Consider the following 15,283-nt stretch of genomic DNA (forward strand, 5'->3'; position numbering starts at 1 on the left):
CTTTTATTCAAAGTTCTATTCTAATATTTGTCTTATTTTTTCTGGAACTACATTTTTAACTTTAAGTCATAAAACTCTTAATATATTTAGAAAGTTTTGGGCTCTATTTTTCTTCTTCTATTTCTTCCATTTCTAAGGTCATTGAGCAAGAATGTTTCCTTTGGTTGTCACTGAAGTCTTTGTTCTATGTGCCTAATGTTTAGTTCTCATTTTTTTTAATCATCCTTGAAATATATTTACAAGGTCTTTCATTTATATAACAATGATATTTTCCAGAGACTGCCAAATCTCCAGCTCACATCCCTACAAGGGCAGTGGTTCATTAGGTAGACAAGGAAAGAAAACTTAGCAAACTGCATGGAAGATTAAAATTCACTGAAGCTGTGGACCCATTCAATGTTTTCTTTACCTGAGAGTTGTTTTGTTCTTTTCTTTGTTTTGTAATCAGGTAGCTATTATGGTAAGGAATTTAAATCAGAAAACCTGTAGGGAATAACTTTCAGGACACTCAAATCTAAATGCAGTGTCTTTCTAATACTCCTTGACATTAGTTTATCATGTAAGTTAAAAACTTTGATTGCAAAAGGACAGCTGGGAATTTGAAATATTCACAAAGTGCATTTTTAAAATTATTGTAATCCTTTTTTTTTAATCAATTGCTCCATTATTATTTAAAGTTACAACAGAGAATGCTGAGGTTATGGTCCATGAATGTGAAGACAGACCCACTAGCACAAAATTTAAAAGATGGCAAATGAGCTTTGAATAGATTTTATAAAATCTAAGCAAAAACAGTGGCCTTGAAAGCCTAAGCTTTAAATCAGATGGAATTTGTGGTAGTGAAGTGGGCAGGAGGTGGTTGAGGGAAAAAAAGTGTTGAGTTCCCAAGCTTTTATGTCAGGAATAGAAATGCTGGAAGAAATTTCAATGCAAATACACAGAATCCCCAGGCACGAGGACTATTATAAAACAAGTGAGAGAAGAGCAATAGAATAAGTCCTAAACATTCCCTGAGAAAGGCACCTATAGCCTACGTGGGTCAGCAAGGCTATACTTGCCTCCCAGTGTGTGGCCCAAAAAGAATGGTCTGGAAGCCCTGGGTCCTGGCAGGGTGAGCCCTGGAGTAGCACAATAGCCCAGACTGAGTCCGATTTTCAGGTCCTGGGGCCTGGCTAGTCTTTTGCTTCATTGTGGCACTGGGGAAGCAGTCAAGATTTACCAAACCTCTGAGAAAGGGCAGAGATAGTGCTTAGACCCAAAGAACCTGTGCTTTGCCAAAATGCAGGCTGAATAGAAATATTGACCCAGAGGCCAAGGCAGTTTCAAAGATATAAGCAAAAGATGCTAGTAGAGGACAAGGAAGACCAAGTGAAATTGACTAAGTCTGAGAGCAGATCAATAGGAAACAGGATAATCTAAACAAGAGGCAACCTCTTCACTACTCACACCAGAAGCACTTCAGCTAGGGAATGGGTTTAATTAACTCCCCAGGTAGTACTCAGTACTCCAAGTGATTGGGCTTAAAATCTGAGTTTATCAAGTTCAAATCTTAAACATATTGAATTTAACTTGAATTGTCAAGAATCAGTTTTTCAAGAAAAAAAATAATTAGTTTTTCATCATCGGAATGAGGTAAGCAAAATTCAGTATTAGAAATATAAATAATAGTCAATTTCTAGAACAAATTATGAAATCTGCACTTTCTCTAATTGCTAGTCAATGTAGCTTTCTACTACTCCTCAGTTATATGCTGTAACATTATTCTGAACCCCACTCTTTGGAATCAGATTTCCCAGATATCGTATAGTAGTTAGCTGTCCCTGCTACCAGTTAATATAATATCAAAGGAATTTTTAATCATGCAGAATCTCACTACCTAAAGCAGCTGTTCTTATTTTGCATAACCTTTCAGTAGGTTTATGTATTTTCTTTTTAAAGATTTTGTTTATTTATTTGACAGAGAGAGACACAGCAAGAGAGGGAACACAAGCAGGGGGAGTGGGAGAGGGAGAAGCAGGCTTCCCGCGGAGCAGGGAGCCGGATGAGGGGCTCGATCCCAGGACCCCGGGATCATGACCTGCGCCGAAGGCAGACGCTTAACGACTGAGCCACCTAGGCACCCCTAGGTTTATGTATTTTATACAACCACAGTCATATTGTTTACATTTTGCACTCTGCTACATGATCTTAGACATTTCCCATGTTTCTCCATCCTCTTCAAAATTATTACATTCACCATATCGGTAAACAATAATTACTTAAATCACGTTCCTAAAATAAGTTATTAACCAATTATTAACTGAGATCACTATTAAGTAGCATCTGTTATTTTGTTTATGGATAAATCTGAAATTAAAATAGATATAAACACACGCATTACTTATGTTAAATTATGAGAATATATTTTCAAGTCAAAAGATTTTAGTACCATTATGGCTGTTCTCAATTTTTACCAATAAGATTACAATGAAATACAAGGCCATCTGTACTGAAAGACAGCACTGCTATAATTCCTCAATTGTCTCCCCACTCCACCTTCCTAATATTCCATATTTGGAATCCATTATATGGTAGTTATTAAAACGAACTTGCCAGCATTTAGGCAATAGAGGAAGTTATTTAGAAGACAGTATTATCTATCCAGATACAGACTTTGCTCTGTATAGATTCCTGTCAATCTGATTGTTACCACAGTTGCATTATTGGTATTCTTTGAATTCTGATTTAAACACAGATCCCTACATACTTTCTAAAGAGCCTTTAATATCGCAGTGTGATATATACCGAGAGAAAAAACTACTATGTACTTGGCAATGACCTATCCCATTTGTAACAATGGAAGTGCAATGAAAAGCAGTAGGTGCTGCCCACATACCTCAGAAGACAACACAGTATCTTCAGTCAGTAGATCCTGATGCAATTTGTTGAAGGACTAGTTACAAATCAGTGGCTGAAAGCTTCAGCCTAGCTTTCAAACAAAGCTACGTAACTTTTACTAAACATGATTCAATTGAGAAAAATCATGCTAGCTTCTGAAGAGGAATGGCAGACAAAAACTATTAAACATCTGTATATCTAAAAGAATGTACTGTCACTTCCAAAGGCATTAATATTCTTGAGCAAAGTCTGAAAAACCAAATATTTCAAGGGTGTTGAAAAAGTGTCTCTAATTCAAAAAATTTCATACTGAGTCTGAAAAGAATAAGACTCAAATTTGTACTAATGAAGGAAGAAAGGGTATGTAATTAAAGGATAAATACATACTATAATTAGTAGAAAATAGAAATAAGGTACATTTAATGCCACGTTATTTGTTAACCCTTTATTCCCGAAGATGTTACTAAAATAATAGTGCATCTTAAAACCCATGTCACCTTTATTTGAGGCTATAAGGCATCTGGCTTTTAACTCATCAAAATGTTATCTTAGCTAGTTTAGACTCTGTGGGATAATCATAAGAGTATATGAATTAGGGTCTGTAATACCTGGGTTTTTAACATCAGCTGTTATTTTTACTAGCAGTGTAGCTGGTAAACATGAATGGAAGTTTCCGATTAAATGGGTGTATCAGTATCTTTTTTTAAAGATTTTTAATTTATTTATTTGAGAGAGAGAGCACAAGAAGGGGGGGAGAGGCAGAGGGAGAGGGAGACTCCCTGCTGAGCAGGGAGCCCTGATGCCTGGCTCCATCCCAGGACCCTGAGATCACAACCTGAGCCGAAGGCAGATACTTAACGGACGGAGCCACCCAGGCGCCCCATCAGTATCTTTCTTATAGGTTACATCAAAATAAATGGTATAAACCATGTAAATGTCTTATATTCAGTTGGTGTACTCTCTCTTCTCCTTTAGGTTCTCACTTACACAGTATCTTTCATTGGAGTTCATTATCATGCTGAAAGAGATTTATGTCCAAAAGGAAAAGGAAAAGACAGCAGCTTCCCCCTCCTCAGCCACATTTCAGAATTCATTGCAGACTTCTACTTAAAGGAGCTAATTTTGTTCCTTTTAAAACTGAAAAAAGGGCCCTGGGTGGCTCAGTCGTTAGGCATCTGCCTTCAGCTCAGGTCATGATCCCAGGGTCCTGGGATCGAGTCCCACGTCGGGCTCCCTGCTCTGCGGGAAGCCTGCTTCTCCCTCTTCGACTCCCTCTGCTTGTGTTCCCTCTCTTGCTGTGTCTCTCTCTGTCATACAAATAAATAAAATCTTAAAAAAAAACCTAAAAAAATTAATGTGTTTTTTTTCCTTCTGAAACCTTTTCAACAATAGCTTTTTAGCTATCTTCTGTGGTAAAAACAGTAAACCACCGCCTTTAATAAAATGCTTCATTGTAGGGGATTTCTAGGTTTTGAGGCCATTCCCTAAATCATTTGAAAGGTATGTATCTCCTAGGAAAAGTAAAAGTTAAATGGAAATTGTTTTAAAAACTTCAAATGGTAAGAATTTTTTAACACATTGCTTTCATATGAACATGTGTATGGGGTACGCTCACGGTTGGGGTGCCATGTTCTCTGAGGGTTTTGTGGTATTACCTCCAAACAGTGGACTAATGTTGCATTTTCTTTTGCGTATAGGCAAACACTGTGTTTAAATTCACATTTTTACGTTTTTGCACAGCTCACTGAGATACAATATGAAATATTTAATTGTTTATTCCTCAACTGCTGAAGTATATACTTTCATTACAGCTTTAAAATTAAAGACTTGGAATCAAAGTTATTGCTTTTTTAATACACATATGAAGTTATGTACTCTAGAATTTGTGATAAGTAACAACATCATTGTATCTGCCAACTAAAATTACTTGAGGAGAGCATCTCATTATAACAACAGAATACCTACAATCCTCCCTTGGGATGTACTACAAATATTGAGTGGTTTTGAACTTATATTAACATCCAGAAAAGTACACCTTGATTAAACTTGCTCGTCCTTAGACAATAGTTAAATGTCAAATCAGTCTGTATATATTTTTGTGAGTTTAAACTACTTTTATCTATCTTCTGAAATAATAGTACTTTGCTTTTAGTTAAAAATCTAAAAGCAGTGAAAGAAATTGTCATTTACATTCTATTATTTTATAGAATACTTGGCCTCCAGAACTAATAGGAACTTTGTGGTGTCTAGTATCAACTATGCATGAGTAAAGTACTTTTCTGTGCAATTAAGTTTTATGCCCATTTTTACCCATGTATGTAAATTCAGTGATTGTATGTGGTTATTGGTAAGTTGGATTTCCTGTTGCACACCTTGGAGGCCAGTTAAATATACACTACATGCTATAATTTAATCTGATCACATCTTTATCAAGTTAATGACCAGATAGTGCAGGTATAAAAATTATTAAGAAATTGTTTCTGGCTTATAATCTATTTGCAAAAAAAGTACTATAAGTGTATTGTACCTAAATAAATAAAGGCTCTGGTTAAAAAAAAAAAAAAGGAAAGGAGCAATAAATTCTGGGGAAGCAAGGAAAAAGTGATGAGTATAAGAGTCATTTTGGGTGTAACCAAATTTTGCAGTTGCTACTCTCTGGCTACATGACCTTAGAAGAGTTATATTAACTGCTCTCTGCCTCAGTTTCCTTATTTGTAAAACAAGGCTAGTATTAGTTTCTACTTACTAGGGGTTGTGCTAGATTAAATATAATAAGTATAATACAGTTAACAGTGCTTGGTACATATAAGGACTAATAGATATAGTGGTTTTTGGTTTTTGTTTTTATTATTTTTGTTTTTAACTGGACTTAAAGACACAAGTTAGGTACTAATCAATGTAGAGCTGTTAGAAGAAGCTAGTAGTATCAAAGAGGTGGTCTAGCAAGACTGAGCTGTGCCTCACCAAATGTAGCTCCAGGACCATCTGCATCTAACTTGCCTTGTAGGGTCACCTGCGTGGCTCAGTAAGTTAAGCATCTGACTCTTGATTTTGGCTCAGGAGCATGGGGCTCCATGCTAGGAGGGGGGAACCTGCTTAAGATTCTCTCTTTCCCTCTACCTCTGTCCCTACACATCCCTCTCTCCCTCTCTAAAAAAAATGTAAAAATAAAAAATAAATTGCCTGGGGCACCTGGGTGGCTCAGTGGGTTAAGCATTGACTCTTGGTTTCAGCTTAGGCCATGATCCCAGGGTTCTGAGATCGAGTCCTACCTGAAGCTCCATTCTCAGCAGGGGAGTCTGCAGGAGATTTTCTCTCCTTCTCTCTCTCTGCCCATACCCCACTCACACTCTCCCCCGCCCCCCAAAATCAATCAATCAATCTTAGGGGCACCTGGATGGCTCAGTCAGTTAAGCATCTGCCTTCGGTTCAGGTCATGATCCCAGGATCCTACATTGGGCTCCCTGCTCAGAGGGGAGTCTGCTTCTCCCTCTCCCTCTGCCCCTCCCCTCCACTCGTGCTCTCTCTCTCTCTCTCAAATAAATAACTAAAATCTTTTTAAAAATAAATAAAAATTATAAATAAATAAATCTTTAAAAAATTAATTAAATAATAAATTGTCTTATAAAGGAAGAGGTGGTTTTTAAAAATTATATTTCTAAACTCATTGAAAAATTATATTTCTAGCTAGACCTTAATAAAACAGAAACACTGGTACTTAAGACTTGTTTAACAAGATTGTCCCATCATTCTCCTGCATGCCTAAATGTGAGAACTACTGATACAGAGTATCAGAAAACACAGCATAGAAAGCTCTAGAAACCATCAACATTCAGAACTCGGGAAAAAGCAAAGCAGCCCAGCAAGAAAGGGAGGAGTAGCCACAGATATAGATGTAGGAAATAACACGAGACAGCACCATTGCCTATCTCTAACTTTTATTTTACAGTCTTTTCTTTGAAAAACAAAGAGAAATATTTCAAGCATACACAAAAATAATATCATCATAATTTGTATATCTATTACCAATCTAAAGAAACAAAAAAATCACCAAATAGAGTGAACCCCTTTGTTTACCCCTCACAATTGCATCTTCTTTTGGTGCTCTGCTAACCCACCTGACCAGTATTTTAAACTTAGTATTTACTAGGTTTTGCATTTCTTTATACCCAATACATATCTATGCATCCCTCTTCAAAATACATACTTTGAATTTGATTTTTATAATATGCCTGTTTCAAAATTAAGTTTAGCTCAATATTACTTTTGTGAAATTTGTCCATGATGATGCATATAGCTTAGGTTCATTTTTCATACTAAATTTTGTATAACATTTTATGCGGAGTCTACAATTTTATTATTTTATCTTTTATTGAGGTTTAGATCATTTTCTGTGTTTTCTGTGCCATGACTATTTCTGTTTGCATGTGTACAAATGCAAGAGTTTATCTGTTCTCATTGTAATACTGTTTTTATTGCCAAATTGCTCTTCAGTTTTCATAGTCATCAAGGCTATATTTTTAGAAGACCATTTCCCACGGATGTCTTGCTTTTTTGCATATCATGTATGCAGAAGCACTAACTGTCTTTTATTCCAGCCTATCTTTTCAAGGTCATTTGTAGAGCAAACATCCTTAGAAAACAGATATTGTCTCCCTTTAGAGCACAGGAAAGTCTGTTTAACGCCCAGTATAATAAATATAACATTTCCCTCTTCAGTAATGCTTGAGCAGGTTTTGTTACTGTCAGTCATAAAATACTAAGGTTTCTTTTTAAAGTTTTTATTTAAATTCTAGTTAGTTAACACAGTAGAATATTAGTTTCAGGTGTACGGCATAGTGATTTCACACTTCCATACAACCCCCAGTGCTCATCACTACAAGTGCCTCCTTAATCCCCATCACCTTGTTAACCTGTCCCCCCTACTCTCCTTCCCTCTGGTAACCATCAGTTTGTTCTCTAGTGTTAGGAGTCTGTTTCTTGGTTTGAAGCTAGAGAGTATTATGCTAAGCGAAATAAGCCAGTCAGAGAAGGACAAATGCCCTATGATATTTCTCGTATCCCTCATAGGTAGAATTTAAGAAACAAAACGAATGAGCAAAGGGGGAAAAAGAGAGAGAGATACTAAGCTTTTTTAAGCTCAGCGTCCCCCAGCTGTGATAGGAACCCAAGGCACAAGCAAAATCCATGTGGGCATTTGTTCATCCGTCCTATGGGACTTAGGAGACAAGGGGAACCAGTGTGAATGTAAAGATTCTGCTGTATGCTGTGTCCTGAGTCGGTTTCTTTGACCTAGTTGTCTCTAGTCTTCTGCCAGTATCTGTAACACTGTTGCAAGCTAACTCCTTAGCTTGTTAAGTGGAGTCAAGCCTTACCCATCCTTCCACTCATCCTCCCTATTCTTGACATGTATAAAAATTCTGTTTTATATCTTTATATCTACAGCTTGGTAGCTTCCAGGTTTTGCCCATTGTGAATAACGCTGCTATAGACATCCATTCATGGGCAGATTTTTGTGCAGACATAAGTTTTCAGCTCCCTTAAGTAAATATTAAGGGACACAATTGCTTGATTATATGGTAAAGGTATGTTTAGTTTTGTAAAACTTTAATATTGTTATTTTATAAGTTTTTGTTTATCTGATGATGGGAAATGGTATTAAGATTTTAATTTCCATTTTCTTGGTACATGGTAAGGCTGAGACTTTAATTAGTTATTTGGGTTTCTGCATCTATGAGATACCTGTTCGTATTAGTCTGATTTTGCTCTTGAATTATTTTTCTTACTGAGTTAGAAGAGTATTAATATAATCTAATTAGCTCTACGTGTTCTAAATATCTTCTTCAAACATCTACCTTTATTTTCGCTGTTTAGTGGGGAGCACCGATGAGAGCTTTTTATAGCAAATTTTTAAATTTCATATTTATCTCAAATTTAAGATTGGCTAATTTATCAATCTTTTCCTTTACTAATTGTGTTTTTCTATTCTGTTTAAGAAAGTACTATCTTACTTGAAGTCATGATGACATTCTTCTGTATTTTTTTCTAGGTAGTTTAACTTTTGCTTTTTAAATTTAAGTCTCATTTGACCTTCATGAGACTTTTTCTTTTCTTTTTTCTTTTTTTTAAAGATTTTATTCATTCATTTGAGAGAGAGAGCATGTGCACACAAGCGGGGTGAAGGGGCAGAGGGAAAGGGAGAAGCAGACTCCCCGCTGAGCAGGGAGCCCGATGTAGGGCTCCATCCCTGGACCCTGGGATCATGACCTGAGCTGAAGGCAGATGCTTAACTGACTGAGCCACCCAAGCTCCCCTTCCTGAGACTTTTTCTATATGAGATGTGAGCTAGACATCAAATTCATGTTTTTTCCATATACATAACCAGTTGGATGATAAATCTTTTCTGTCCTCTATGTGAACAACCCCACAAATATAGACATGGGCTTTCTGTTTTATTCCATAATTTTATTTGTCATTTTTCTATCCTGTATTAATTGCATGTATTTGAGATTTACATATCCAGAAATATAACAGATTAGGCTATAGAATTAAGACTAACTCAGCCTCAGAAAATAAGCAAATATATAAATATATGAAAAAATATATATGCACGTTTAATTATATAGTATGTATGTGTATATCACTAGGTAAAAATGTAAGGAAAAATGGAAACACAAAGTATCTTAATTGGAATATCCCTCCCAAATTGCTTTTGCCTTCAGCTGCTCACCAACCCAGACATAGTTTGGTAGTAGTGATCAAACAGGAATCAAAACCCAAGGTCTGCCTAAAGCAAGGGATCATCTACATTTTAATCTGTGACACCAAAGGGTTTAGATTTTTTCTTTTTTATTTATTTATTTGACAGAGAGACACACAGCGAGAGAGGGAACACAAGCAGGGGGAGTGGGAGAGGGAGAAGCAGGCTTCCCGCTGAGCAGGGAGCCCAATGCAGGGCACTCGATCCCAGGACCATGGGATCATGACCTGAGCCGAAGGCAGACACTTAAGGACTGAGCCACCCAGGCGCCCTGACACCAAAGAGTTTAAAACAAAGGTACAAGTGAACCATATTGTTGATGCACTTAGGAGCATGTCAGAAACAAAGGTATATCTCTAACTGTGTCCTAGGCAGCAAAGAACCCCCCAGTAATAGTATTTTTAGTTACATGATCAACATACAGTTAAAAAATAAACAAAACAGAGAAAAGTGCCAAGAACAAGGACTATAGACTTCAGATATAAAAATATTATAAGGCAACTATACTTACACTACTTATATGAATAAAAGAAAACTGAAAATGTATGCAAATAGAAAATTATGAAGTGGCACAATAGATTTTTTTAAAAACTTCATTCCTTTAGAGTAGTTGTAGACTCAGTAATATTGAGCAGAAAGTACAATGATTTCTCATATACCCCCTGCTCCAGCACATACATGGCCTCTACCAGTAACAACATCCCCCAACAGAGTGGTACATTTGTTACAATTGATGAACCTACACTGATCCATTATTATCAGCTAAAGTCCATAATTTACATTAACGTTCATTCTTAGTGTTGTATGTTCTGTGGGTTTATAATTACATGTATCCACCATGGTATCATACCGAGTAGTTTCACTGTCCCCAAAATTCTCTGTGTTCAGCTTATATATCCCTCCCTCCCTCCCCCCAACTCCTGGCAACCACTGATCTTTTTACTATCTCCATAGTTTTACCTTTTTCAGAATGTCATGCAGTTGGAATCATACATTAAACAGCCTTTTCAGATTGGTTTCTTTCACTTAGTATATGCATTTAAGTTTGCTCTGTCTTTTCATGTCTTAATAACTCATTTCTTTTTGGCACATGTAATAGCCCATCGTCTGGTTGTGGCACTGTTTGTTTGTCTATTCATCTACTAAAGGACAGCTTGGTAGCTTCCAGGTTTTGCCCATTATGAATAACGCTGCTATAGACATCCATTCATGGGCAGATTTTTGTGCAGACATAAGTTTTCAGCTCCCTTAAGTAAATATTAAGGGACACAATTGCTTGGTTATATGGTAAAGGTATGTTTAGTTTTGTAAATAAAAACAAAACCCAAACTATCCTCCAAATTGACTATACCATTTTGCATTCCCATTATCAATGAATGAAAGTTACTTTTGCTCCACAACCCCATCAACATTTGTTGTTGCCAGTGTTCTGGATTTTGACTATTTTAATAGGTATGCAGTGGCTTCTCATTGTTTTAATTTGTATTTCTATGATGACATACAGTATGGAGCATCTTTTCTATTATGATCCATGGTCCATTTTTTAACTGGGATATTTGTTTTCTTATTGTTGAATTTTGAGAGATTTTTATGTATTTTGGATGTGTCTTTTGCAAATATATTCTCCCAGTCTGTGCTTCTCTTTCAATTGTCTTGATACTATTTTTGTAGGGTAGAAATTTTTAATTCAAAGAAGTCCAGCTTATCAACTATTTCTTTCATGGATTGTACTTTTGGTATTGTATCTAAAAAATTGTTGCCAAGCCCACAGTCATCTAGTTTTTCTCCTATGTTATCTTCTAGGAATTTTGTAGTTTTATGTTTTACATGTCAGTCTGTGATCATTTCCAGTTAAATGTCATGAGAAGTATAAAGTTTGGATTTAGATTCAATATTTTACATGTGGATGCCCAGTGTTCCATTGCAGTTTGCTGAAAAGACTGTTTTTGCTCTACTGTATTTTCTTTGCTCATTTGTCAAAGATCAGTTGACTATAAAGAAGATGTGGTATATATACAGTGAAATATTAACTCAGCCATAAAAAAGAATGAAATCTTGCCATTTGCAATGACATGGATGGAGCTAGAGAGCATTATGCTAAGTGAAATAAGTCAATCAGAGAAAGACAAATACCATTATGATTTCACTCATATGTGGAATTTAAGAGTCAAAACAAATGAGCAAAAGGGAAAAAGAGAGAGGCAAACCAGGAAACAGACTCTTAACTATGGGGAACAAACTGATGGTTACCATGGAGGAGGTGGGTGGGAGGATGGATTGAATAGGTGATGGGGATTGAGGAGTGCACTTGTCATGATGAGCACCAGGTGATGGATGGAAGTCCTGAATCACTGTATTGTACACCTGAAACTAATATTACATTTTATGTTAAAAAACTGGAATTTAAATAAAAACTTAAAAAAAGAATAAAAAATGAAGTAGTTAAACTTATATCTCTTCAAACCTCCGGATTGAGACTGTAGTCGAAACTATTGTTTTATCCTCTGACTCTTAATAAAATGGTATATTGAACCTGTTTAATCAGCCAAACTACTCTGTGATAATTTGGTAATTATCTGCAAACATCTGCATGGAAACATCTACAGAATTTGTTGCTTATTATAGAAACTTGAACTTTAATAAAATGTAATCATATAATGTATTTTCTTATTTAATAAAATTTCAGAATGCTTTTTTGCCCATTTTGTTAGAACACAGTAACTCTGAAGAAAATACTGGGAATATTATTACATAATTCTTTTGATTTCAGGCTGGACAGCAGCGTTGGTGGGAACAGGAAATTAAAATAAATGGAAATATTCAAAAAGGAGAACTAATTACATATAATTTGACTGAGCTAATTAAACCAGAGGCTTATGAAGTCCGACTAACTCCTCTCACCAAATTTGGCGAAGGAGATTCAACAATTCGTGTCATCAAATATAGTGGTAAGTAGTCTTTTATTTAAAAGTATTTATTTGCATATTAAACTGTCTGGAATATGTACATTATAACTATCTATTAAATTTAGAAAAAAACTAAAATTTAGCATATTGATCTTCTGGATCATTAGCCAAGTGACCAAAAAACAAACAAACAAACAAACAAAAACCCAGCAGACAAACAAACAAACCCAGAAAACTTAATCATTTTAAGTTGTAATATTTGATTTAAATGTAGAAATGTAGGGGCGCCTGGGTGGCTCAGTTGTTAAGTGTCTGCCTTAATTGATCCCAGGGTCCTGGGATCAAGCCCTGCGTCGGGCTTTCTGCTCTGCGGGAAGCCTGCTTCTCCCTCTCCCACTCCCCCTGCTTGTGTTCCCTCTCGCTATATCTCTCTCTGTCAAATATATATATAAAATCTTTTAAAAAAATGTAGAAATGTAAAGTAACGTTTTAGTTAACATTGAATTAATGTGATGTCAACAATGTCCCTTTATCCTCTATCCCATGTTATGATATAATTATTTGCATTTTTTTCAAATTCTTGATGTCTTTAAAATTTACATCATTAAGAAGTTAGCAAATGTTATCAAAGCTTGTTTTTTAATTGATAGACTTGATGTCTTAAAGCATCTTTAGATTTACAAAAAATCAAGCAGGGTGTAGAGAGAGCTTCTGTATATTTCCTTTCCCCCAACACAGTTTCCCATATTATTAACATATTTCTTTAGCAAAATTTCATACAAAATAATAATCTAAATACAGAACTTTATACCTTTCATGACATATAACTGAAAACGGATCACAGATCTACATGTAAAACATAAAACTACTAAACTACTAGAAGATAAAGAATATTGACATATTATTATTAAAGCAAGTAGTTTACATTAGGGTTTATTATGTTGTACTGTTATATGAATTGATAAGTTGATATTATTTATTCACCATTACAGTATCATCCAGAATCGTTTCACTGCCCTAAAAATCCCCTGCTCCACTTACTCATCCATCCCTGTCCCCTCCAAACCTGACAACCACTAATTTTTTGTTGTCTATCATTTTGCTTTTTCTAGAATGTCATATAGTTGGAATAATGGAGCATATAGCTTTTTCAAACTAATTTAGCAATATGCCTTTAAGGTTTTTCCATATCTGGGGCTTGATAGTGCATTTCTTTTTATTCTTTAATATTCCATTGTATAGATGTTTTGCAGCTTGTTGAAGTACATCCTAGTTTGGTTTTTTTTTAGTCATTTTTTCTTTTAGATTGCTAATGTTAAAAATATCTAAATGTCAGTGGGTGTGTTTGTGTGTGTGTTAGTGAAACAGGTTAGTATTTTATCAATTGAAATTTATGTGAATTATTTCAGTTGAAATTTATGATATTCAGTGACTACCTCTAGAATTGTCAATATATTTTTCAGGGTTGAATGAATCATTGGCAAATATTTTGTTTATTTCATTACTTTAGTGAAATATTATTCTCTTTATCATTGATTACTGGGCTTGATTTTAAAAAATAATAGAATTTTTTTTTGCAGTTGGAGTTCTCCATTCAGTTTAGCATTAAGCATGTTTTTCCTACTTAAGAGGTAAACTGAATACTATCATAAAAAGTACAGTGAAATTATTAAAATCGCATTAGAGTTGTTTTTCACATGAAATCACTTATTTTCACTCTCCTTATCAATTAGATATATTCAATTTTCATTAAAAAAGATGATATACAATATAGAGTAGGATATTAATAGATCATGGATGTAAAAGCATTAGAATAACTATCTTTTTCTTGAATATGGTCCTTTACAAATAAACATTTGTAAAAGCATTAGAATTACGGCATATCTTTTCTTGAATGAGGTCCTTTAAAATATACCTTTTTTGTTAATGCTATAAATATTAGTATTTGATAGCCATAAATAAAATTTAATGACAATAACAATTGTTATTCTGTAATTACCTCCATTGGGGACACAATTAGATAGCATCTCAGTATATTTTTCTAAAATTTAATTTTATATTTTATAAAATATGAATTATTATCTCCTCTTATCTAAGTTTCATGCTCCCTGCCCTTGAGTTATAAAACTGTAGACAACTCAATATGAAGGGGCATTAGAAACAATGCACTAATATCCATTCCTTTAAAAAAAAAGAAGATATTAGGACCTTGAAAGTTTCAGTGTCCTGCTGAATTAAACAAGTATGAAATGACGAACTCTGAATAGAACTAGGGCTAGTTGACCCTTTCATGACAGAAGACCCTTGTTGCTTTTCTATGCTTAAAAATTATGTAACTTTTCTTACAGAGAACTAGAGAAAAATATCTTTATAAGCTCAGTAGTTTTACTGAAAACTCTGAGGCAACAGAGTAAAATGAAAAATAAATCTGGAAAATAGATATTATGGTAGTTTCAAAAGCTTTAATTATCTTTACATTCTTAGGCATACTTATTAAAATCTTAAACATTTTAATGAAAATTACTTTAATATAGGCTTGGGTAAAGTTTACTTAAATGGTATCTAGACAGTTATGAAAAATTACACATGAAAGTTCAACTGTAAAAAGAGAAAAATGGGCTCACTGAAATATTTAGAATTTATTTTTTTAAAGATTTTATTTATTTATTTGAGAGAGAGAATGAGATAGAGAGAGAGCATGAGAGGGGAGAGGGAAGCAGACTCCCTGCTGAGCAGGGAG

At 34.8% G+C, this 15,283-nt stretch overlaps 1 protein-coding gene across 1 annotated transcript in view; it reads left to right on the plus strand.

The window, feature by feature from the left end:
* MDGA2 (MAM domain containing glycosylphosphatidylinositol anchor 2) overlaps positions 1–15,283 on the plus strand; it is a 793,866-nt gene that overhangs the window by 730,329 nt on the left and 48,254 nt on the right. Inside the window, exon 11 of the mRNA XM_028097835.2 lies at positions 12,408–12,585. Within this exon, the coding sequence (XP_027953636.1) occupies positions 12,408–12,585 (178 nt within the window). The remainder of the gene's footprint in view (positions 1–12,407; positions 12,586–15,283) is intronic.

Source organism: Eumetopias jubatus, unplaced genomic scaffold (genome assembly GCF_037043125.1).
Source record: "Eumetopias jubatus isolate StellerSeaLion01/CBP00866 unplaced genomic scaffold, mEumJub1_p1.0 scaffold_7, whole genome shotgun sequence".
NCBI classification, from domain to species: Eukaryota; Metazoa; Chordata; class Mammalia; order Carnivora; family Otariidae; genus Eumetopias; species Eumetopias jubatus.